The following is a 27,917-nucleotide window of genomic DNA, read 5'->3' on the forward strand; positions in this document are numbered from 1 at the left end:
TTAGTGACCAACGAAACTTTCAGAATCGACATACCTGATATTTGAAACAATGGAAACGAATTCAGTTTTCTTGTTTGTATTGGTATTGCTTGGAAATGCAGTTGGTGAAAATGTTATTCATAAGTATTTTCATTACTTTGAAGACACTTATTTTCATACAAACTCATCTGGAATATCTGAAAATTGTAGCAAAATCTTCAAAGATGGAATTTTTATCAGATGATATACGTGAGTATCCAAATACGTGGAAGGTGTTTCTGTAATAAGTGAAGTTTTTTTTAAATATCCCAAACAGTTATTTTAACATATACAGGCTGTTAATCAAGTTTGTACCATAAATTTACCAGACGATTCTTTAGGTGATTTTAAGACGAAATGTTCATATAAACATGGGTCCGCAAATCCTTTGTTATCAAGATACAGGGTGTTAAAATAAAAATTAAAAAAAAGTTATTCGTGAATATCTTAAATATCCTTTACCTAATTTTGTTGTAATTCGACAATGATTTTTATAACATTAAGGAGCTAATTTAGCCCGAAAGAGATTCAATTCATTAAGTCCAGTTGCGTCTCGAGCGGGATTTTAACGAATATTTTTCACTTAAAAATGTACGCCACAGACTTTTGTGCAATTTTCATTATTTCATTGGATTGAGCAATTGAAAATACAACTTTTCTGTCTATTGAATTTTTTTCGTATCTTGCTTAGTTTTTAAGAAAAAAAATCGACCTAATTGCATATCCCTGGACCTCACAAGGAATAATATGAGTAATTAAATGTTTCTTTCCGAAATTATCATTTTTTCAATTTTTCATTACTAATTATGTAACAATAACAACAAATATTAAATAATATTAACATCTAGACTAACGAATTGCATTAAATTAACTGTTGGAAATGGCCTCCTTCGGCTTCAATACAACCATCTAGCCGCCGCATCATTGAAATTCGCACTCTTCTGAGAATACCTGGCGTATTTTTTATTGTGTCACATGAATTAATGATTTAATTCCGTAAATCCTCTTCACTTTGAATAGCAGTTTTGTATTTTTGCGCTGTAAGGTGTCCCCAAAGAAAATAATCTAAGGGATTCATTTCGGGCGAGCGAGGTGGCCATGGGTGTGGGCCTGCTCTCCCAATCCAGCGATTATGGTAATTTTCATCCAAAAATTTCCGTGCCACTACACTAAAGTGTGGTGGAGCACCATCGTGCATGTACCACATACGGAATCTTTCCATGACTGGAATTTCTTCTAAAAGTCCAGGTGAAACAAATTATAAAAACCTTCGGTATTCTTCTCCATTGAGTCTAGGTGGAAGCAAGTGAGGCCCAATGAGATAGTCACCGACAATTCCAACCCAAATATTAAAAGGAAACTGTTTTTAAAATGATTTTCTATCAAGGCGTGTGGATTCTTTCCGGCCCAAATGTGATTGTTGTGGAAGTTAATAATTGAATTGCGAGAAAAATAAGCTTCATCTGTAAACAATATACGACTTAGGAAAACTGGATTTCTTCTTATTCTACCGCGTAACCGATTAGAAAAAGCTAGTCTTACAGGCAAATCTCTGGGCAATAGAGTTTGCACACGTTGCATGTGATAGGGATATAGCTGCTGGGCTCTTAAAATCTGCCACACTGTGACATGGGTAATAATCAGTTCTTCATCTATAGGATTAACTTCAATATCATTTAGAACAGCTTCTTTAATTTGAACGGTTCGTACCGTTGCAGGCCTCCCAATGACAACCAACGATCTTTTAAAGCTGCCTGTTTCAGAAAGTCGTGCATGGAGACGTACAAAAGTTCTTCTATTACTACACGCTGAGGAAATCTTTCATGGTAAATGCGTTTTGCAGCATTCGAGTTTCCGTGAGCCATTCCATAACAGAAATGCATATCTGCCAGTTCACTGTTTACAAAAATGGTTCGAAAAATAACCACTATACACACTTTTTTATTAACAATTATAAATTAAAAGCTTATAAAGTTGACAACAACTGTCAAGTTGTTTATTGAATGCTGCAATCGTTTTCCAAGGCAACCTTTGATTATTATTTATGGTATTTTCAAAAGAGTGCAAAATTCAATGATGCGGCGGCTAGACGGTTGTATTGAAGCCGAAGGAGGCCATTTCCAACACTCAATTTAGTGCAATTCGTTAGTCTAGATCAGTGGTCGCCAACCTCTTCAATGTGTTGAGCTACTTTGTTAATTTTGGAATAAACAGCGAGCTACCCACAAGGAAGCCACGTAACGCAACGTAAATGAAATAATCCACAGTTAATTTATCATTATATGTATTTATTTTACTATTTACCTGGTAATACATAATACATAGGTACTAATAATAAACTAATAACAAAATAACTGATATTACTAGTACGTACTTGTTCATAGCTACATTCCTACCTATCAAACGAAGGTGTTTGAAAAATAAACACAAACTTTTATCCAGTCACAACGGCATGTCACATATGATTTAAAAATAGTTAATAATAACAACAAAAAAGTAACGCACTATCATGAACATAAACATTGAAAAGTAAAAAAGCACGTTCGATGAGAAGGCTGACACTCAGACTCATCGATAATGTTTTTAATGTTTGCAGTATAATTTGATGCAGCCATTCGAATACAATTATCCAAATGTTCATCTGGAAGTCCATTGCGATATTTGTTCTTAATAAACTTCATATTGGAAAAAGAAGATTCACACAAATAGGTTAAACTGAATAATGCTTTCACTTCCAAGGCAACACGGCATAGAACTGAATATTTGTCTTTACAATAGGCCAGATACATTCAGTACTTGAGACTAAAGATTTTAAGGCTAAATCATTTTGAAACTCAATGACTTCCATTTCTGTTGCAGCGATGTCTTCGCCAAAGTTCTGCATAACACAAGTTGCAAACTGTTGGATATCAATTTCCATAAAGGGTGAAACAACAAACTGCGCTACTAAAGCCATTTTATTGAAATCCTTAAAACGATTTTTGAAGTTATTCTTCAGAGTAGAAATTATTTCTACATGATATTTGTTGTCATAGGGTTCTAATGGATTTTGAGATATTTTTTCTGAAAGAATAGGAAAATGCTTGGCATCGCTGTTAATTAGGTTTTATTCCCAAAACTCCAGCTTTTTGATAAATGCTTTTATATCAGAAATCATTTCCGCTAGTTCTTTGTCTCTCCCCTGAAGCTGCAAATTAAGTTCGTTTAATTTCTCTGTAATGTCCACGAGAAAACCAAAATCTCTAAGCCATATTGAATTTTCTAGTTTCGGAGTCGGTTCATCGCATTGTTTGAAAAATTGAACAATACCAGATAGGACATCACTAAAACGTTTCAGCACTCGTCCTCTACTTAACCATCGGACTTCAGAGTGAAGGAGTAGGTCCCCGTATTGACAGTCAACTTCATCGGCCAAGGTTCTGAATAATCTTCTTTGTAACGCTTGAGCTCTAATCTTGTTCACAATTTTTACCACCAGTTTCATAACGTTGTTTAGTGTCAGGAAATTTCCACATAATGCTTGCTGACGGATAATGCAGTGGTTACAGAGAAATTGCGGAAAAGTTTCATCTTTACGACATAACGCCACCAGACCCTTATCACAACCCACCATAGCTGGAGCGGCATCAGTTGTCAAGCCTACCATTTTCGATATTGGAATTTTCTCGGAAGAAACAATATTTTTTGAATGAGAAAACAACTCATGTCCAGTAGTGTGTCCTTTAAGTGGAATGAACTTCAAAAGATCTTCTTTAATCGTAAAATCACTAAAAACCATCCTGACGAACACGGCCATCTGGGCAGTGTCAACGACATCTGTTGATTCATCCAGTTGAAGTGAAAAATAAACACAGTTATCTAAGTCAGTTCTTAACTGTAAAAAAATATCATTGCTCATTACTTCTACACGTCTCATTACTGTATTAGCAGAAAGTTGATTTTATAGCTGAAACTATCTCGTCTTTATTTCTAAAGTTGGCGAATAACGAATCAGCAGCTTCTAAAAACGCCTATTTTATCATTTTCCCGTCTTCATAAGGTTTCTTTTTTTTTGTGCAATTATCTGGGACACACGGTACAATGTTTCAGTTGCAGCCTTATTTTTGTCGACTGTTTTAAAAAATTAACTGCTTTTTTAACTGTTTCAGTTTCTCCTTTCTGGCGGCAGAATGTGGTGGGAATGATTTTTCAAAATTAGAATGTACAGTTTTATGATGTCTCTCAATATTTCCTTTTTTAGCAACAGAGACCGAAGTATTACATAACAAACACACATTTTTATCTTTAACTTCTGTAAAAAGGTATTGTTCTTCCCATTCCGAATGAAAGTGGTATGTCTTTACCTTCTGACACCTGCTTGCCATAATATTATTTTTGTTGTTCTCTACTAACCCAACCGCTGGACGTTGATTACGCGTTCAGTTTTAAACTAAGCGCAATGTCGCCGCGCCGTGCGTATTTATCACGTTCAAAGCAATCCAGATCGTTCTCAAACACTAACGCGCTGGTCCGGCTGGTCGGTTCTAGCCGATTCTATCTTGATGGCGTCAGCGGCATATCGCTCATCGCAACGTTGCCGCTGTTTATGTTTAATATTATGACAATAAGATTTTTTTGTGGACTTTTCGGAAGCTTTTCTGATTTTTGCAGTTTGTATTTTTTAAATTAAAATCGTTGTGGGAGCTACCAGAATTGCCTCCGCGAGCTACCGGTAGCTCGCGATCGACAGGTGTGGGACCACTGGTCTAGATGTTAATGTTATTTAATATTTGTTGTTATTGTTACATAATTAGTAATGAAAAATTGTAAAAATAATAATTTTCAAAAGAAACATTTAATTCCCCATATTATTCCTTGTGAGGTCCAGGGATAAGCAATTAGGTCGACTTTATTTTCTTAAAAACTAAGCAAGATACGAAAAAAATTCAAGAGACAAAGAAATGATGAAAATTGCACAAAAGTCAGTAGCGTACATTTTTAAGTCAAAAATATTCGTTCAAATCCTGCTCGAGACGCCACTGGACTTAATAAATTGAATCACGTGCGGGCTAAATTAGCTCCTTAATGCTATAAATACCATTGCCAAATATAAAAACAAAATTAGGTGAAGGATATTTAAGATATTTACGAATAACTTTTTTTTATTTTAGCACCTTGTATCTTGAGAACGAAGCATTTGCGGACCCATGTTTATATGAACATTTCGTCTTAATATTACCTGAAGAATCGTCTGTTGACGATTACCACCCTGTATAACGTTTCTACAATCTACGATGTTGAATCTACTTGGAATCGGTGGACTCCCTGTGTATGAAGGGGCGGATGTAACAGGTAGTAGTGTTGCCTGAACTTTGATCCGACACCGATTCAATGTGAAGGATGAAATTTTGAAAGGGTCTCTTCTGTGCCTGACTTCATATAGAGGGCACGTAGTAGTGATTTAGGTGAAACATTCATGAGAATGAATTCCATTTTTTTTGAGTCCTACCAGGCGAAATCATCAAAATCACAAGCACAAGCACAAAATCGTGAAAAGTATACGAGTACAAGCACAAAACTATCAAAGTTTAAGAACCACTAATAGCATAAGAACAGGATCAAATTGGTAACAACGAGGAGATCGTTTTGGGAGTGTTTGACTGCGCTGTAAAATATAGGTCTGAGGCGGCTAAAACTGAATACTGCCGGAATCCCTGATCTTAACAGGGTTTTTGTCAAGTGTTTTTGTCGATTTCTGGAAATAGGATTTCGATGAGTTGTAACGTTTAGTGCATTAAAACCTAGGGTAAGACCCTGTACTTCGTTATAAATATTTTCCATCAAATCCATCATTGGAAAGAGTAGAAACAGAACCTTGACACTCTGATTATTTCGTCCAGTGACAATGTATGTTCAACAGTGATAATTTATTCTTTTCGAAGGAAAGGATGCGAATCCCTATTGAAACTCTTAGGTAAGCCGTATTTCTTGTTTTACTGGTATGCTTGAAATGTTTTATATCCTGGTGAAACTAAGTTGATCAAGCGCGACAAGTGTTGAAAAGGGATAAGTACAGTATTTCTGGAAAGTCTATAGATGCCTTCCGAATAAGAGCTTTCAGTGTGGTAAATTTTTCCGCACTAATAATTGAATGTCAATAAAAAATCAAGAATTGGCCTGCACCCTGTCTTCATGAGGGGAGTTTTCTATACTATGAAGAAAACCAGTGTTGGCCGGATTACACAAAAATCAGAGCAATGAATTTGAGACAGCATTTCAAAATATCATCTCTTTATAATAGACGGGATGTAACACAAATGATGTTTTTGTACAAGGTTACAGATATAAACATACTCGAACTCATATATTTTAATGTTCCTCAGTATCCTACAAGAAGTCCAATCCTTTTTAAACTACCCAAGGAAAATAAAAAAATAACTGCTCTGAGTCCTGTCTCAACCATGCTTCGTAAAGCAAATGAAATTAATGTTTTGAAAATTTAGATTTCAGTAATTTCTTCTCAGGTTTCAGATATGACGTTATTGATTATTTATTAGAAAAATAAATATGATCGTAGAGAATGATTTTGAAAATAAATCGTTCAGTCTATATGTATAGAAGAAAGCTCACACAATTAATATGTAATAAGAATTTCCATGTAATTAGGCTGTTGAGTCTGTATGAAAAATAAAATAGAATGAAATAAAATAAAATAAAGTGAATTAAAATAAAATGAAATAAAATAAAATAAAATTAAATAAAATAAAATAAAATAAAATAAAATAAAATAAAATAAAATAAAATAAAATAAAATAAAATAAAATAAAATGCAATGCAATGCAATGGAATGAAATGAAATGAAATGAAATGAAATGAAATGAAATGAAATGAAATGAAATGAAATGAAATGAATGAAATCGAATGAAATCGAATGAAATCGAATGGAATCGAATGGAATCGAATGGAATCGAATGAATTTGAATGAAATTGAATTAAATTGAATGAAGTTGAAGAAAATTGAAGGAAAGTGAATGAAAGTGAATGAAATTGAATGAATTCGAATTGAATGAAATTAAATGAAATTAAATTGAATTAAATGAAATTAAATGAAATGGAACGGAACGGAACGGAACGGAATGAAACGGAACGGAACGGAACGAAACGGAACGGAACGGAACGAAACGAAACGAAACGAAACGAAATGAAAATGAAATGAAATGAAATGAAATGAAATGAAATGAAATGAAATGAATGAATATTTTCCACTGAGAACAAGAATGATAGGTTTTTTGTTTCAGTCTATGATGCTAGTGCCAAACTTCCTTCAGGAATATATCAAGGCAACTATTTTGATCTGGGGAATTTCGACGAATGTTACAACTATGTGAATACATCTGAAGAATCTCCTGTTTTTGGAAAATATTGTTTGGGTCAAATGAACACAGAAGTGATAGAAATAACATTAATTCATATGATTTTTCAGTACATGATTTGTTTTCAGATGATACACACGGATGTTAGTGGAAAAATTGAAAATATTAGTCTGCATAGTGGCTTCTGTTTGAATAGCTACTGTTCTTTGGACGACTTCTCTAAAATATTCTACTTACACAATTTCACTGAAGATAAATGCCATTCTAAGCAAACACAAAGTTCAATTTTACGTGAAAATGTCTTTACGTAAGTATTCTGGAAAAACTGAAGCATTTCTAGACCAATATGATACAAGAATACTTTCGAAAAACATCACTTTTCAAATAAACAAGACTCTTTGATATGAAAATGTCACTTCTCACTGGCAAAAAATTGCTATCTTCAAACGAAATATTCATAAGAAATGTAATTCTAATTGATACTTAAGGATTTTCCTGTATTGCTTGTGTTTTTTCCTTAAAAAACTCGATTTGATGTTATAATTTATGCCTCTTTTCAGTAATCAAGTTCCATTTTGTGTGAACTCACTTATTTTCTTTTTTAATAAAAGGAGCTCATCAGACACCCTAATAAGTTCAGTTTTGGTGACTTTACTATCAATGATGAAAGCTGTGAATTCCAGAAAATAAAGATCAACAGGGAATTTCTTACCTGCCACTCGCATTTAAAACAGTATTGTCGTTCACCTTCAAATTTTCACCATTCACTTGGTCCAGGTTGAACAACCCAAATGAGAGTGCAGGGAACATTTCCACTAGATGTTCGGATCCTTTAAAAAAGTCGTTATTGATTCATCTTACCTCTGAGTGACACGTCAGAACATCTCATGACGTGTTTTTCAGTCGGAGCTGTAATATAATCCAAATCCTTCGTATTTTGCAAATGTAAACATGCATTTTTTTCTATTCCCTCCATTTCAAACTAATCATTACGTGTTTGATAGCAGGTAGGTAATGGCTCATTTAGAAAACAAGCAGGGGCGTCGCCAACGGGCAGTTGCCCCCCTTAGAGAGAGCCGCAAAGCGACCAAAGTGCGAGCAATTGACTTCCTTACATATTGATAAATTCCGCAACGTATGACGAAACGTTAATAAATTCACAATGTTCCATGTATATTGTAGAAAGTATTGAAATATTCAGAATAACATCAAGATTTTGACATCCGTTTTTAAAATAACCGCCATTATTATCACGACTATATAAGATTTGCCATTAAACAGGGTAAAAACATATAGGTAAGAGGTAGGTATGGTGTGTGTGTTGTGTGCATTGCATTTCTTTCTACGAAATTTGAAAAAAGATTTGAAAAAATTAATAAATTTGTGTAAAAAAAGTCCCGACTCCCGAAACTGTATCTCGATTATTTATAATTTTTACAGAGCCCTGAAAATATAGCCAAAAGCGGGTAGTCTGGCTTCCGCGCGCCTTTCGTCACTCTGACACAAAAACAAAAAAAATTATTTAAACATATTAAATGTAAATATTAAGGAATGAAAAAATTCATGTAATGTTGAGATACATCAATAAACAATAATCCGCAGTCAAAAAATTTTCATCCCAATTTTAACGTTAATTATAAATTTGTTAATTAATAACTTTTCCTGAATTGAAAGTTGATATAAAAATCCCTATAATTATCAAACCAAAATCCTGGCATTTTTTTCCTTCGGTGAAGTTATCCTAATAGATGAAAAAATTGATTACCGTTGCCAAAATAAAAAAATTGTTATTTTCTATTTTTTTATTAACAATTGAAAATTATAATTTTATAAAAAATACATTACAAATTTTTCAAATTGAGTTCTGACAGATTGACTGAATGAGTTTATTATCCAAAGCCATGATCCCACACAAATATATTGTACATTCCTTTCTACGATCAGCCGTTGAAAAAGTATAGTATGCACTGCAAGGATGAGGCAGGCCAATTACGTCCACTAGTGAATTATCTCACACGGCTGACGACTCGTGCTTACAATTTTTCGCTCGTGGGTAATTACCTTCTTATCCTACTCGGTACATAATACAGGGCTTTTCATGATAAGCATTAATTAGCCGTTTCTGGCAAACTATTCAACGGATCATCCTGAAAATTCCACAGTATGCATAAGTCAATATGACCTACACGCCTAAAATATTTTAGACGGAGCGGCGTTGTCGCTTCTACTATAAAGTAGCGGCTTCTTTGATTTTTCAAATGGAACACCCCGTTTATAATATCATATTTTGATTCATTATCACTTTGTCAACAAATTCATATACTATTTCCCTATACCTATCTATTACCGTTTAAAAGATATAAATTAATTTCAATATTTTTTTTACCAAACATGAACTTTTATAAATGCTGATAATCTTGAACTCTCTTGCACTAAAACGATCAAATTTGAAAATGGATGAGTGGAGTGATACTATGAGAATCTTCACTGCGAGTCATATTTTCAAAAAATGCAGATACTTTGATCTCATGAAAAAATGAGTGGAACTCAATTTTTTCAAATGTAACACCATTTATATTTCAACATTTTTGAGCTCTACATCCAATTTTAGATTAACTTTGTTCAGACAATACTATTTCTATTTTGAACCGTTTTCGAGATGAACTGTGTTCATCACTCATTTTTGTAAAACAGATTTCGTTTGATGTTTCTCAATTAGTCACAGATAATACAATGAAAAGATAATTATTAAAATACTCCTCAACCATCGAATGAAACTTCTCTTCAAACAATAGTTTTATTAACGCTGAAACACGAACTGAAAATAATAAACCCATAAATTAATGAGTTAATTTAATCGTCAGTGTATTTCAGAATATGTTCAAACACATCTCCACCTCTACTCAAACAAACATGTAATCTCTTCAAAAGATAGTCATGTGTAGCGCTTCTGATCAAGTCTGGAGTCAAACTATTGAAAGCAGTTGTAACTCTCGATGGCATATCTTTCATTGTTGTTATTGGAGTAGAGAAAAACATATTTTTAATGAAACCCCACACGAAATAATCTAATGGATTGTCATCTGCTGTTCTAGGAGGCCAACAAAAAGGTCCATTATAACCAATCCATCTGTCTTCGAAGATTTCGGTTAAAGCTTCGCTGACTAAATGAGAATTATGGGGTGGAGCACCATCCATTTGGTACCATACACGTTCTCTTCCTGATCTATTATTTAAAATCATTTGAATTCCATTCCTCAGTAAATCTTCATATTTTGATGCATTCAAATTATCATCATAAAACTCGATATAAAAATTGACTCATTCTTTATGGCACAAAATACATTGAATTGCCATCTTTCTTGAAAACCCCTTTGTCGGACAATTTGGGGATTTTCTGGCGCCCAATAATGACTGTTGTGTCTATTGAAAACTCCATTTTTTGTAAACTTGGCCTCATCTGTCCATATGATATTGTCAAGGAAATGTTCATCCTCTTGAGTCTTGACAAGTAACCATTCAAAGAATTCCACTCTACGAGGTAAATCAGTCTCTTTCAAATGTCGGACACAGTAGAACTTATAGGGATGCCATTTATGCTTATTAAGAATTCGACAAATTGTCACGTAGGGTCTATCTATCTCCCTTTCAGCCTCGTTCAGAGAAGCATTTGGAAATGCATGAAAGTATCCCAAAACTGTTATACCATTGTCATCATCATCCACTTTAGTCTTCTTACGAATGATTTTTGGACGGAAGGTTCCATTCAACCTACAGTTTTTTAGTAGTCGATTTATCACATTATTATTCGGCTTCGGAAGTTGTGAATATCTTTCATGAAATACTCGGCATGTTCTACTTGCAATTCTATTTCACTCACCATAAATTATTAATAAATTCAAGAAATCTTCATTACTGTAACCTAATCTTGACATTATTCTATTATAATTGGTAGCTATCACAATCAGTCAAAACCACCAACGGAAGTCTGACGTTGAATAATTGATTTATTTATTTTTCCAAAGCACACTATTAAAAAATATTAATGTGTACTGTTGTACGTTAGAGACCAATACATCAATGTATATAATTGTAACTTTTTCTAAGGTAGCTACATACCAATTTCAAAGTGACTGATCTGAGACAGGTAAAAAACTGGATCATAAAGAAATATTACTAAGTATAAAAAATGTTGAATATCCAAAATAAGTGATGAATTCAAAAAACGAGCAAGAAAACCACGTCAGTTTCCGTTTGAAACAGTTTATCTCGAAAACGGTTCAAAATAGAAATAGTATTATCTGAACAAAGTTAATCTAAAATTGGATGTAGAGCTCAAAAATGTTGAAATATACAGGGTGTTCCATTTGAAAAAATTGAGTTCCACACATTTTTTCATGAGATCAAAGTATCTGCATTTTTTGAAGACCCTGTATGAGGCAAATGGAAATATGACTCGGAGTGAAGATCCTCATAGTATCACTCCACTCCATTTCAAATTTGATCGTTTTAGTGCAAGAGAGTTCAAGATTATCAGCATTTAGAAAAGTTCATGTTTGGTAAAAAAAATATCGAAATTAATTTATATCTTCTAAACAGTAATAGATAGGTATAGGGAAATAGTATATGAATTTGTTGACAAAGTGATAATGAATCATAATATGATATTATAAACGGCGTGTTCCATTTGAAAAATCAAAGAAGCCGCTACTTTATAGTAGAAGCGACAACGCCGCTTCGTCTAAAATATTTTAGGCATGTAGGTCATATTGATTTATGCATACTGTGAAATTTTTAGGTTGATCCGTTAAATAGTTTGTCAGAAACGGCTAATTAACACTCATCATGAAAAGCCCTGTATACTATTTCTTTATGGATATGACCCTAGATGAAAAGAGTATACCTGAAGAGAATAAACAACGTTGAAGGTTTGCAAGACATGATTATGTCAAATAGCTTATAGTTATTGATCTGTTGCAGAATTGTCATCATAGGAATTGTTACAGCAGTAGTACTTTCGTCAACTCTGTTTGATATGGTGTTATCATATAAAGGAATAGGTAATTATTTGAATATTTAAAAATGAAGTCTACACAAAAGTGCGAAGTGTGGCTAGAAAATAACAGTATTTATTTGTTTGTAGAATGAATTTCACATCGTTCCCTTCAATATTCTTCCTTCCACTACCCCTAAACTTTTCCTTTGAAATGGTTAGCCGTTCAAAACAGTGTTTGAATTCATTTTCTGCAAACATCTTCACAGACTCCGTTGCTAATTGCTTCAAAGTTTCCACTGTATTAAACCTGGTTCCTCTCATTGCTTCCGTTACTTTCGAAAACCTGAAATGATCACATTAACTAGATCTGGCGGGTGGGGTGGATGTTCCAACTAGAGGTCCAGTGTTTGACCGAATGGAGCGTCTCAACGAAATGTTCTTCCACAATTATTTTTGATTTCTTTATCGCTGCTGGACTGTTATTTACATAAAAAATTCCAAAAAAACAATCTTATGGCTTTGAATTTTTCATTTGGATTTGGAAACCAAGGTTCGTCCCATGCAATAACTCTTGCAAACAGTTCAGAATCTTTCTTGATTCATGAGGATCTTAGACACTGTTTTGACACCATTCTGATATTGAAATGTTCATATCATATTTACTCGACTCATTCTTTACTTGTGATTGAACTGTTCAATCATCCTCTTGAAGATGATCACTTGGTGATCGAAGCACGTGTCGAGATGTTGAAATAACGGTTTGGTTTTGGGAAAAAACTAGAGTGATTTTTCTTAACTTATTCTTTGTCGATTCCTACAGTCTCGGTAGTTGTACGTTGATCTCGACAGATTAAATTATCTGTCTTTTCGATGTAGTCATCCATTTTCTAAGTTGAAGGACGTCCTGAGCGTCACTAAGAATCCGTGTACGTGACATACCTTCATTCCCATACAGTTGTGAGGAGGGTTCTCTCGTTGACAAGTTGCTAAGGGCTGTGGCCCAAAACTGAGCAAGCTAGTGTCGTCCAACCGGCTGGAATGTGTGGGGTATGCAAGAGACTCAGCAATATGGCGTGACGTTATTATCTACCCACACCTCGTTTCTTATTTTTTATGATGGAGAAGTTTGATTTTCAGAGACGAGAAAACCAATAATGGTGATTTTTTCGGCCTTGGAAAATACCAAAAAAATGTTTGCAACGTCTAACAGTTCGGATCAAATACTGTGTATTAATGGAATTAAAACCATAAGTATATTCTGGATAATATTCTTCCACGAACATTTAGTTTGGAAAGAGGGCCCTCTCAGTAATCGATACGATTTACCCAATGTAAGTTCAACAAGATTTTTGTTTAGTTCCTCTTCATTTAGAATTATCGATGTATTATTTAAAAAAAAAACTATATATTATATAATCAAGGAAAACTTTATTGTGGGAGTGGGAATTTCACTAAGTAGTTTTACAAAAACGTAACACGTGATTTGTTTTACAATAGCTTTTTCAGGCGTGTCTTCACTAACTAAAATCTTCATATTCAATAAACATAGTATGTATGTATACAGTGTGTCCGCAAAGTATGTAATAAATTCAATATTTCCAAAACCAAAGGTCGTTTTACAAAAACCTGAAACACGTCAACAACACGTCAATTTTTAATTTCAGTATTCTATATTTTACAATAAAATTTCATTATATAAGGTGATCCATAATAATGTAATGACGTCATTGGTAATTTTTTTTAATGCAACACCCTGTATTTGGTGTCAGTTTTAGATAATCCGTAACGAGCTGATTCTGAAAAGGTATGATACTTGGGATCTAACGGACAGAATTTGAGAGATGTGTGCTTAGAAAATAAATTTTATTGATATCTAATAAAAGAAGAACTCAATTAAATATTTTATATTTTTTTCTAATGATTAATTTAACAATGGGAAAGTAATCCAGTAACAAATACATGACTTTATTTTAAATTTTCGAGCTGTAGTTTTTGCTGCATTTGACAGTAACCTTAACGTTAAATAAATTCTTGTTGAACCTTGTTTATGGTTTCTTGAGAAATATTGTTTATTTCTGTTCGAATTCTCTCTTTTAACTCTTGAATATCTGCTGGTTTCCTTTTATAAACAACATTCTTCAGATGACCCCACATAAAGTAATCCAACGGATTCAAGTCTGGCGACCTCGCTGGCCATTCAATACGTCCACGTCTACCAATCCATCGGTTTGTAAACATCTGCAGCATAATGTGGAAGCGCGCCATCCTGTTGAAACCATAAACTTTCATCAAAACTTCCAGGATCAATTCTACTGGGGAATAAATTAATTAAAGTAGGTACAAGATATCTCCTTAAAAACTGAAGGTATGTTGGCCCGTCTAAAGTACCGTCGAAAAAGTAGGGTCCGATGATCATGTTTCTTACAATGCCAGCCCATACATTTACCTTTTGCGGGTATTGTGTATGATGCTAATGCATCCAGTGAGGATTTTTTTGGCCCAGTACCTACAATTATGACGGTTGAGCCTACCATTTAATGTAAAAGTGGCTTCATCAGAAAAAAATATATTTTTTACGAAGATGCGTTCTCGGTGACAGTTATCCATCATGGCTTCACAAAATTCTATTCTTCTATCTGGATCATCCTCGTTTAATTCCTGTAGAAGTTCGATTTTAAAGGGATGCCATTTTTCCAATTTTAATATTTGTGTACAGTTGTTTTACATTGAAATCACGACTAACCTTACGAACAGAAGTGTGCACATCTTCTTCAAAAGCAAGTAGAACAGGTAGTTTTGTATCATTATTTACAGAAGGACGACCTGATTTGCGTGCATTTTCAACTGTACTAGTTTCTTGAAATTTCTTTTCAATATTACTTACTACTGACTGCGTTATGCGTCTTTCTGGATATTTTTCATTAAAGTTACACACTTCCATCTGAGTTCGCGATCTGTCTCCATAGTAAATCATCATAAATATTTAAATTTTTTGCTTTACACTTAAATTCATTACTACTTCAAATTAATTCGAAACAATTCTACAGAAAATTCAGGAATTAATACAATAAATACTTTGCTATTTAACAGTTACTGAACGTCAATCAAAATAATGACATTTCACAATAACAAAAAAAAAAGATGCCTAGTTTTTTGAATTTAATATAAAATACTTGTTAGCACGGTTACTGTCAACTACAGCAAGGACTACAGTTCGAACATTTAAAATAAAGTAATGTATTTATTACTGGATCACTTTCCCGTGTAACGTGTAAGGAATCACACGTTAAAAGGTAAGACCTCGTTAGTCCTTATCTCACACAAGTTTCTTAACTTCTGAGAGTTGTCGTTCGTATGGGGGCGACAGCTGATTAACGGAAAAACAGATTTTAAACAGACAGACTGATTGTTAAAGTAATCATTAGGAAAAATTATTAATTTTCTACTTTTATTAGATATAAATAAAATTTATTTTCTAAGCGCACATCTTTCAAATTCTGTCCGTTAAACCCCAAGTATCATACCTTTTCGAAATCAGCCCCTTACTGATTATCTAAAACTGACACCAAATACATGGTGTTGCATTTAAAAAAAATCCGATGACGTCATCACATTAATATGGATCACCCTGTATAATGAAATTTTGTTGTAAAATTTATAATATTGAAATTAAAAATCGACGTGTTTCAGGTTTTTGTAAAATGACCTTTGGTTTTGGAAATATCGAATTAATTCCATACTTTGCGGATACACTGTATATCTCTCCTCGATAGTGTTCACTTTTGATTTCAGTATTTTTCATCAATATTCTTCAAACTAATCAAATCAAATCAAAATGTACTTTATTGTCGAAGATGAAATCTCATTGACAAATTGTTACTATTCTAAGAAATATAATATACACAACTTAAAAGATATTTTCGAAGATAAAATATTATTGTCAAAAGTGTTATTATTTTAAAGAATATAAGTTATACAAATTGAAAGTAATATTTGAACATTTGGTGATTTCAGCATTTTGGGGTGAAAAAATAGTCAGAAAGTAATAATATATATGCTACATATTGAAATAAATAATAATAATAATAATGAATATTCTCATGCAACACATAAATGTAAGTATGAGAATATAAAAACTATAAAGCATAAAAATATAAAAGTGAATGCATAGAAAATAACAGTAAGTATCAACTCCGTAAACATTCTCAACTATACAGTTCAGAGCTAAATGTAAACATTAAACAAAAAGATAAAAAAGTCACATAGTTTAAATACCAGTAGGTACTGAAACACCTATTGCCTTTCATATACAGGTATATATAGTCTATCCTTTCCCATTGGGAATGGATATATAGAATATATATACCTGTATTAATTTCTACAGGGGTGCTATATAAAGGCTAATGTAATGAACCATTGTTAGTTTAATGTATAAGTTTGAAAATATCCTTATTGGACGAAACTGCAGTAACGTTAGTTACAAATAAAAGTGGTAAAAATCATAGAAAGTTTCAATTATCTTTTCTTCATAAAATATATCATTCTCCATAATTTCAAATATTAGCTGATGATGAACCCATATAGGTTCGAAACATGTACTGATTGATGGTTCTACCGCTCTGACATCTGAAGGTGACATTGAATTGTGGAGACGACTTTAGTTTTTATTCTACGTGTGGCAGCGAAGTTAGTTTCTAAATTTCTGGATTGTGACCAAAAAACGGCTGAGCGTGGCTCAGGAATTGCTGAATGACGTCAACGACAATTCAACCTATGAAAGGATAGCGTTTTCGCTAGGATTGGTGAGATGAAAACCGAATAACTGAGAGAGCTCAAGGACATACCAAAAAGTGTATATCAGAACTGCTTCAGGGGTTGGTTGAAATGCTGGCACAAGTATATTATATCTGAAGGGAACTACTCTGAAGTGAACCAAATAGAAATTGATGAATAAATGGATAGTTTTTGCGGAAAATTTAAATTCACTTTTTTTTAAGAGACCCCGTATTAGTTCAACGAAGGAACTACCTAGTAGCGAAATGCATCTTGAATAAAATATTTGGTGTGAAAATTGTATAATCACTTCACTTCACTCAAAGTTCTTGGCCTTTGCTTCCAGATAGGCGCATTTAGCCAGCTCGATACGTATGGTTACAGCTTGGTCTGATTGTGTATCATGCTGTAATCCAAGACTTCTGTTTTCTCAATCAGCCGGCCTCGAACCGGCGTGAATGAGAGTAGATATATTAACAAGGATTTTGGGTGATCGCTTAGAAATCTGAAAAACACACAAACTGCAGCTCAAAGTCTTATATTACACATTTTTGTAGTTTGACGAAGTAGTTAAGAATGCATACATATTCCAAGCACTTCTTGCTGTGGATACATTTCTGACTGTCGCTGGAATGCTCACTACACTTAGTATGTTGAAGAAGAAAAATATAAATATTTTCACCTGCATTATACACAGATATTTGAGGTGAGTGCAATATGGACTAATTTGCGATTACTTTGATAACATTGTACGTGATGTTTTAAAAGATTTTTGCTCTCACAATTTGACATAAAGATTGTTCGACTTTTTAGACTGACCCCTGTCCTAGCCATCGCAGTTCTAATGCATTCTTCAATTTTGAGATATTTTGGTAATGGCCCATGCTGGAATATCGTCGAAAGCAACCTGATTGAGCCTTGTAGAAACAATTGGTGGATGACACTGCTTTACGTACAGAATTATTTACAACCTACGAGTTGTGTAAGTATTTATTTATTTCATACACTATTCTACAGGTTGACCCCAATTACAGAATAGGGGAGTAACAGTAAAAAATATGTACTTACATAATATAATTTGTAAATATACATAAAAAAATAAAAACAAAAGTGTCAGTTAGCTAAGAAATGTCTTTTGATTTGTATAATCTGGCAGTTGAATATATTTAGGACATGACTAACAGAATTAGAGGTATCGCACATTGTATAAATTGGAAATTTATACCGCGTACATTATATTTGTAGGCGGAGTGTTTAGATAAAATGTAACACTATTCCCAGATGACCGTCTAGGAACCCAAAAATTCAACATATGTAACAGTTGAGAGCAGGTGATGATATTGTTTATGACCTTGAATAAAAAAGAAATGAATAATATTTACGCCTTACTTCGAGACTACAAAAATTCACGAAGAAGTGCACACTCTGTGAACTTTTATCAGTAACCTTACATTCTTTATGGTATTTGACAAAAGCGCACCAACTAAAATGGCGCTTATTTCGATTGAACTGAGATTCACTGAGATATTACAGTTTAAAGTACACTCATATAAACTGACAAAACTTTTGAAAAAGAACTAATATTCATATTTTCAAGATTTTCATTCTAGTCTCTTTAGGAATGCTTTGTAGTTTTCTCTCAATGACAGGTACATACTGCATAACAAGATATTAAATTGCGATATTTTTATTTCGACAATTTCGTATTTCCGTACCGAAATATGCCTATGTTTGTCATGTCAAATATGGAATATTTGTTCGACGTCTCATCAATGTTCAAAAGGGCCTATATGGAACCTTCTATGGATGTAAAATGGATATTCTGTGTTTACTAAGATGAGGGGCATTAGCCTCAAACTGGGCGAGGAGTCACTTTCAGTGAAAAGTCGTCCTGGTTTCGTTCAGGTTGAAGCCTGGCTCCCTTACCCTTTCAACTGATGTTTATCAGAGGGACAAACGGGTCATGACTAATGGTAAGATGGCTACATGAATGTTCTCAGAACATCAGTGCCGCCCTTCACGGTGTACCCCTACCTGGCTGGGGTGAGATAGATGAAAACATTGTTCATCTTTTAACAGGCCCCGACACTCAACAGTGTCAAGGCCTGAGCTTTCCCAACTAACGGATTTTCATGGACTGCCGAATGGAAGGCAGCTGCAAATCTTTGCGGATGGTCTCATTCCGCACGAACCAAGGAGCATTCACAATCATCCTCATCAACTTGTTTTGTAATCTCTACAGAATGGAGATGTTAGACGGAGCCGCTTGTCCCCAGACGCCTGAAGCATACATGATGTCAGGCTTGAACATCGTGTTGTAGAGGGTAATTTCATTTCTAAGAATGATTTTAGATTTTCTATCAATCAGAGGGTACATACTAGGTATCTGGCCCTAGATCCCTGTTTTAACTGATATAATGTGCGGGTTCCAGGTGAGCCTGCGGCCGAGGTACTTTACCCGCGCTTGCCAGTTGATCCCCCTTTCAGAGACCCTCACTTTCCTAGCCGGAGAAGATATCGTTCTTCCCATGGTTATCGCCTGAGTTTTTTCAGGGTTCACTCGGATCTTCCACTCGCTCGAGGTCGTCCAATGCACGTTGCATATAGACGATCCCAAGCTCCCGACACATGGAAGATGAGAGGAGAGCCGTGTCATCGACGTAGAGAGACACCTTTACACGCCCGGACCTCGGGAGCTCGCAGTCTGCTATGTCCGTATACTGACTTGAATCTCTTTGCTTTACAGTGTGTCCCCCAATCATGGTACTTAGCTGTCGACATGCACGGTTTCATTGTTGCTACTATAATTATCGCTCTACTGAAAAAATCCATGAGGAAAATGGTTTTTGTCACAGCCTTCATAACCTTGACAGGTATAGCAGTAACGTATTTTATTTGCTATGGTTTACGATCTACTGGCAAAAGCAACACGTGAGTATTTCTGATGATGTTGAAATATGACAAACTAATACAAAAGGCGATTGAAAAGAGCACCTCGTAATTTACACTGAACCATTTTAGTTGTATCAATCTTGTTGAAGAATACAATATCACTCTATGTATGTATCTATGTATTTTATATACATCATTATTTCGTAGGTCAAACATAATATATGATTCAAGAAGAATGTACTACACACCAACGCATACAAGATTTCCACCTTATATGATCGGTATGTTGTGTGGGTTGTTCATGAAATCGATCCAGTCTTCAAGAGTTGGCAAATGCCGTCTTACGCAGGTACGTGAAATTATGAATTATCCACAAAGAAACAAAATTTAATTATCATTTTTTCGCGTGGATTTCAAATCTATTCCCCTGTCTCTCGACAGCTCTAATTTTTGAGGTACAGTCTTGACCATATTTGTGTAGGTACTATATAGTTATATTCAACTATCATGAAGCCAAATTATTCTTTTACAAATTCATTTTCTGTTACAATGTCTACATCGAAGAATATCTGTAAAAACGATTCCAACTATTTCTGTAATATCTGCGGTGAACATACATTCAAAAATTTTAGACTTAATGTGTCATAGATCGTAAAAGGCGTGTTTCTTGATTACCTTGGATTTCCTATAATAAAACTATCAATAGGGGGAACCCAAGCGGAGATTTCGGGATTTACTAAAGCGCGGCAGATTAATATACAGGGGGATATCTTGTACCCGGTTAAGTACCTCCACCAAATATGAGCATCATATATAAGGCCGCATGTGAGGGATGAAGGATCAGATTAGTAAAAAAAGTTGACCATCAGAAATTCTCGAGCGCGTCCGATTAAGGTAGGGTGTTTTAATTACATGCTAAAACGTGTATATTCCAGTAATCTGACAATTTGAGAGTGATGTAAAGAAAGGGGAGGGCAGCAAAGTTGTAAAAAAAATAACAATTCGACATTCTCGAGCGTAGCTAATTTTTATTATTTTGAAGGAAATAATTCAAGGATAACGAAAAATATATAATCTGACGATTTCCGCAAGCCGAAGTAACAAAAATTCGTCGATAAAGTTTAATGCGTGCAGCTGTGTGATACCTATACCTTTTTATTTGCAGGTTCAATCCTTCGCAGTTTGGAGTGCAGCGATATCTTTCTTAGCCATTAGTACGTTTATGTCATTAGCACTAAGCGATGAGACTACTGCTTTGATTGCTCTGTATGATGCAGTACATAGATCGATTTGGTCTCTAGGAATTTGTTCAATTATTTTGATGTGTTTCACCCACAATGGAGGTACGAAATCTATGAGATTTAAAAACTATGTCAATCAGTAGTAATTATTGCCATAAGAAAAACGTGATTAGATCATAAATGTTTGTCATTGATTGATTTCATGAGTTTGACGGAAATAATATGGAATTCTACAAGGTCCACTTCTCAGTAGTGTTTGGCCATTCTAAATATTTCCATGAAGCGTATTCGGCGACTTTCTGCGATCGGAGAATTTGCATCAAAACAAATATTAAGTGTTCAAAAACACTTGAAACGTTAACAGTGGCATACGGTGACTGTACTCTGAGTCAGAAAAATGTTTACAAGTGACACAAGCTTTTCACAGAAGGTCGATAAGTGGTGAATGACGACTCAGCCACCGTATTCACCAGATTTGCCCCTGCGACTTTTTTCTGTTCCCTAAATCGAAGAGACTCATGAAAAGACGGCGTTTTGCGACGATTGAGGAGATAGAATCCGAATCGCTGAAAGAGCTAAGGAGATACCAAAAAGTGCATATCAGAACTACTTCACGGATTAGAAAAACGCTGGCACTAGTGTATGATATCTGATGGGGGCTATTTTGAAAAGAACAAAATAGAAATTGCAAATTTTCCCGTGAAATTACTTACTTATTTCATTAAATGGTAAACAATGACAGTTTGGAATAGAACCTTCATCCAGGTCCAAGGCTTGTTGAGCGACACAAGTTTTTGCTCGTCTCCGTGCTGCGTGTTCTTTGACACGTGTTTCAATAGCTCGCTTAGTCTGACCGATATAATTTCGTCACAGTTCTCACGGCTCATTTCATATATCCCCGTGCTAAGAATCGCACGTTGAAAGGTAAGACCACGCCAATCCTCAGTTCACACGTTTTCCGACTTCTGAGGATTGTCGTTCGTAGAACGACAATCGGATATGTAAACTTAATATTCGGGTATTTGTTGTTGAAAGTTGAAACAGAGCCCTCTACCTTCGATTTTTTTCTGTAAGTAACCGCAAATAATTTTTCTTCGTATCATATTCAAGTCCGTGGAAAATACCAGCTCTCGAGCAAAGCAGCTATGAAGGGGGGGCAGTTGATTTTCAATTGCCCTATCTTAATGTTGTCAGTAGAAACAGTTTTCGAATTGGAAGCAAGACTTGAACTGAAAGCAAAAGAGAAGAAGCGGCTTTCAACAGAAAAAAATCAGAGATAGAAAACATTGTTTCAAACAGATCCCGCTATCAGAGCTGATAGCTCTGATAGCTTACACCATTGTACAGAACACAAAATGGCATTTTTTAACGTTTTGGTCCGCAGATTTGTTATATTACTCTTGAGTAAAGAAAGGAAGAATATTGAGAAATATGTTATCAGGGGCATAGCTGAAAGCAACATGCATTTTTCAAATATAGTAGATAATCAGAAAACGTAAACAAAGAAGGAATTTTCGTAAATCTTCGACTTTGAGAAAATAAATAAATTCAAATTTCATCGTCCTTACGTATGAATCAAGAAACACAATTAGGTCGTATTTTCGAAACGTTGAACATGGAATTAGCCTTCAAAACTTCCAATAAATTGATGAATGTAGCCGTTACTATGTGGTAGGAGATCATGATGAAAAAAGAAATGAAAATTTCTCTTTTCTCTTTTATTTGTAACTAGCAGTTTCGTCCGTTATTATGACCTATATGTGTAATTGTATCAAATTCCCTAGCTAGATTGTCTGCAGACAAAGGAAGTGAGAATGCTCTGTGCAGCATTGAATTGTAGGCTGCTAATTTATGACTGTCTGGATGGAAAGAATCGCTTGGGATGGTGATGTCTGTATAGCTTAGTTTTCTGAAAACATTGAACTCGAATTTATTCTGATTGTGTGTAATGGCCAGGTCTAAGAAATTTATTTGTTTCTCTATCTCTGTTTCGAGTGTGAACTGAATGTTGCTATTGAGATTGTTCATGAATGTCATAACTTGGTTCAGCTGTCGTGTAGTACCTCTGAAACAGGCAAGAATATCGTCTACATATCTGTACCAAAAATTAATTAGTTGTTCATAAATATGTCTGCTAAAAGTGGACTATGGGGTGAGTCCATTGGTAAACCTGAATCCTGTTTATAGAATTTGTTGTTTAACTGTAGATAACTCTGATTCAGGCACAAATCGAAAGCTGTTGAAACTTCAAAGGAAATGATATGGTCTACTTTGACTTGATCTAATATGTCTAAAATGAGGGGCTTACACTCGTTGTTCGGTATGTTGGAGAACATACTCTTTACATCGAATGAAACTAAAACTGAATTATGTGGTGTGGTTTGGTTCCTTATGTCCTCTACTAAAGTCAGTGAATTTTTAATGCTGTGAAGTGGGACGAAATTGGTAATATTTTTGAACAACTTGTTGAGACGTATTCCTAGTTCTCTTACCGGACTATTTATGTACGAAACTACAGGTCTTATAGGGTTATCCTCTTTATGAGTTTTCAGTTCATTTTGACTATTTTTCGTCGGGTCTTTCTTGATGACAGTAAGGTTTTCATCTCGAATGACTGACTCAATTTTCTGAACATATGCTCCTCATTCAAGGATAACTATGGCAATCAAGTACCTGAATGGTATATATTAGCGAATGTAATGAATCAATCTTAGTTTATTGTTTAAGTTTGGAAATGTCTATATAGGACGAAGCTGCAGTAACGTTAGTTACAAATAAAAGTAGTGAAAAACATAGACATTTCATTTCTCTTTTCATCCTTCAAAACTTCTTACTCACTTCAACAAATGATGGGTAACTCTAAAAACAATATGTTGATAAATAGGAAGTCTAAGATAAATGAAATGAGATCTAAGGACTGTGACAAAAAATATATCTGTCTCTCAACACACCTTGGAGGATTCCATATGGTGTCTGAGGATTCTATACATTGTATAGCTTTTAGTCACAAAGTATATTATGTACATTTACATTTACTTGACTTTTTCAGGAATCATCAACAAGTTCTTGTCCCTCAAGATCTTTCAAGTATTGTCAAAGTTGACATATTGCATATACATATTTCATTTCATGATAATACATTTGAAGGTGGCATCATTGAAGACTGTGGTGCATTTTTCGATATTTGATCTGGTAAGGAACTGATTGCATACCTATTAATCATGCAGTATGAAGATTCTACTGAAATGAATAGTATGAATATTCTATGTTTCACTACCCAACCTATTTGGAATCGAATTGCTGTTTCGGTTTTTGTCTGGCCAAACCACGTATTTTGTTCAGATATTTGATAAATGTTCAGTTATTGTTCAGATATTCCACTGAGCAAGCTAGTGTTGTCCAACCGGCTAGAAAGTAAAGGAAAGATGTTAAGCGACTGAGCCAATATGGCATTCGACCTTAAGTCTCACATTGTTTTGCTCACAGAATACCAATCCCAGTATTTTCTTATCACACCTCATGTTTAGATCAGATATTTTATGATGGTCATTGTCCAATGGTCAAGGTTTTTTTTGTAGAGGTCTCTTCCTAACGGTTTTTCTATATGTGTTTCTGGCTATATTTTCCCAGCCAGGTCACCCAAGGTGATCCTGGCAAGATTACATCCTTTGTTTTCGTCCCATCTCTTTGAGGATTGAGCATGTTCCGCACTAGTTCCGCAATTGTCGAAGTCATCAGGCCGTAGGTGCCACTGGGTCCTAAAATTCTTAGTCCAGCCGCTTCCTTGGCTAACGAGTCGGCAATGCGATTACCTTTACTCCTGTCGTATCCTTTAACCCACCCCAGGATGATGTTATTATTGACCGAGGCTTTCGCTAAATCTTGGTGACACTCTGGTACTAGCCCTGAGGTTATACGTTGTCTGTTCAAGACTAATAGGGCTTGTCTGCTGTTAGTGCAGATTGTTATATTTTTGCCAGAAATTCTTTTCTTGGTTAATTCTTTTGTGGCGATTGAGATACCAGCCAGTTCTGTTTGAACCACGCTGGTATTTCTTCCCATTCCCTACATAATTCTTAGGCCTGGTGATCTGGAGTACACTCCACACCTTGAGCCTTCTTTGGTTTTTGAGCCGTCTGTTCTATGTTCTGCTTAATTAGTATTTTATAGGGTTTATTATACACAAACCTGGGTTCAATTGCATCGCTTGTTGTCTGCAGCAGAGGTTGCGCAGTAAGCGCTTCCGGCACAGGCCCAGCTTTGAGGTTTACACCAGCCGTGCGCAATCGTACCATGGCCATTTACGCAACCTCCTCAACGTACATATCAAGAGGGGTCAGAGTCGTGATCAATTCCATTGCCGCGGTTGGTGTTGTTCTCATGGCTCCTGTGATGTTTAAACAAGCCATTCGCTGTATTTGGTATAATTTTCAAATGGCCGTTGCTTGTAGAACTTTCAGTCCCCATGCAATGGCTCCATACGCTAACATAGGTCTTATCATTGCAGTGTAGATCCAGGTGACCACACGGGGTGAAAGACCCCATGCGCGTCCCACTGTCCTTCGACATGGCTCATAAGCTACGTATACTCTTTTTGCTCTACTCTGTAGATGAGAGTTAAATGTTAGCTTCCTGTCGAGGATAGTATCTAGGTATTTCACCTCTTCAGAGAAGTTCAGTTTGCTTTTGAAGATTTCGGGAGGTTTTAAGCCCGTTAAACTTTTTTTCCTGGTGATAAGGACCATCTCAGTCTTCTTGGGATTGATCGACAGTGAGTGTTCCTTTCACCATGTTTCTATTAATTTGAGCCCATCCTGCGCTCTATCGCACAGTGTGTTTACAAATTTGCCTATCTGCAAGATAACTATTTCATCTGCGTATGCAATTGTGTCGAATCCATTTTTGTTAAGGTGATTAATCAGGGTACCCAGAACTATGTTCCAAAGAAGGGGTAATAAGACCCCTCCCTGTGGACATCCCCTCATAACCAGTCCTTTCACTGTGATATCTTCTACATTAATACTTATTGCTCTACTAGAGAGCATCTTGAGTATCCATTCTCCTACTACCAGGGGTACATTCCTGGAGTGTAGTTGCTGGGTAATTGTTAGAAAGGTTGTTTTATCAAACGCTCTCCCCATATCTATGAATATACCCAGGGTGGATTCTTTATTGTCCAATGATCTCTCGATTTTGCCAACCACATGGTGAAGGGCAGAATCAGTAGACCTTCCCGGTCTACTGATTCTGCATGCTGATTTGGATGAAGTCGGTTGTGAACTAGTACTTCATCTCTTATATACCGCTCACATAGCCTCTCCATGGTTTTTAAGTAAAACGATGTGAGACTAATTGGCCGGAATGTTTTTGGTAGGGTGTAGTCCATCCTACCTGGTTTTGGTATAAATACTACTCTTACTTCTCTCCATTTACTGGAAATATACCTCAGAGCTAGAGAAGCTCTGAATATTCCAACCAGGTGCGGCATAAGAGTGTCCAGTTTTGTCATCATCAATTACTGCACTAGCAGATAGCCAGTCGTATTGTGAGGGTGTTGTTGGTACATCCATCCAGTTCGTCGTTCCAGGAAAGACAGAACATTGGAAGTGAGTTTCCATAAGAATATCAGCACTCTCCTGGAGGTTGGCGGCTTTGTCGCCATTTTCCTTCGTCAAGATACCGAAACTCTTATGCTGGTCATTCTGCCTTCTGTAGCCTAGAGGCTAGCGGGAAGTCTTCGACTGCCTCACAATAGGCCCTCCAGGCTTCTCTTTGCTTTCGTCTGCAGACTTTTTGAACTCTCTGAGGTTGGCTTGATATATAACCCACCCCTCTTCGAGTCTTGTACGTTTTGCCTTGTTAAAGGTCGTTCTCGCTGTCTTCCTGAGGTGTTCCAATTCTTTCTAAATGATCCATTTCCTTATTCGATTCTAGAACAATGATATTAGTAGCTCCACAGCTGTTTATTTCCCACATGGAGGGTGTATCAACAATACGAAAAGATTGTTCATATTATATTGTAACGAGAAAGCCTTAAGTTTTCATTGAACCAATTAGAGAGTTTAGAAATACAAACAGGCGATTTTTTACTAACGATAATTTTGTTACCTGAATGATACCTAGTCTTTACCTAGTTCATAGCTCTCATTCCACATTTTTTATTTCAAAGGCATTCAGAAAGTTGTCATGTGACGGCTTCATCAACAATTTCAAGTGGTCTCAATTATTTTGACCGATACTAAACTTCTCTGGTCTATGAAACCAAATATCTGAAAATGTTCTTGGAAGCGAGCTATGAATCGAGCGAGTTCATCACTATCCTTTATATTATGATCTTTGACTGGGATTTTTTTATAGCTAATCGATACTTGGGGATCAACAGTGATAATGATAGGTGTAGCTTTTTTGGCAAGCCTAACATTCGAATTACCCATATTTACCCTGGAAAACTACGTCAGTGGATGTATCGAAGATAAAATAATACCGGTGTTCTGCAGGAAATGTGGACGAACATGGAAACTTGGAATTTTTTCGAGACCGAAGACGACAAATTGAATTCGATGTGAATTAACTCCATGAATAAATAAGTTACCTTATTTCTGTATTACTTTATATCCCAAGTATATTCTTGCCACGAAATTATTT

General features: G+C 35.2%; 1 protein-coding gene across 1 annotated transcript; it reads left to right on the top strand.

The window, feature by feature from the left end:
* On the top strand, positions 1-27,869 carry LOC111516794 (nose resistant to fluoxetine protein 6). Its single transcript, XM_074179622.1, has 12 exons — positions 1-228; positions 7,296-7,444; positions 7,499-7,677; positions 12,351-12,430; positions 13,504-13,697; positions 17,697-17,845; positions 17,953-18,121; positions 19,886-20,070; positions 20,239-20,380; positions 21,197-21,374; positions 24,322-24,464; positions 27,630-27,869. The coding sequence occupies exons 1-12, from the start codon at positions 96-98 to the stop codon at positions 27,825-27,827; spliced, it is 1,899 nt and encodes a 632-aa protein (XP_074035723.1). The 5' UTR covers positions 1-95; the 3' UTR covers positions 27,828-27,869.
* Positions 27,870-27,917: the final 48 nt, after the last annotated feature.

Source organism: Leptinotarsa decemlineata, unplaced genomic scaffold, assembly GCF_025532065.1.
Source record: "Leptinotarsa decemlineata unplaced genomic scaffold, Ldec_3_MD MMD2_tig00026282_RagTag_RagTag, whole genome shotgun sequence".
In the NCBI taxonomy this organism is placed as follows: Eukaryota; Metazoa; Arthropoda; class Insecta; order Coleoptera; family Chrysomelidae; genus Leptinotarsa; species Leptinotarsa decemlineata.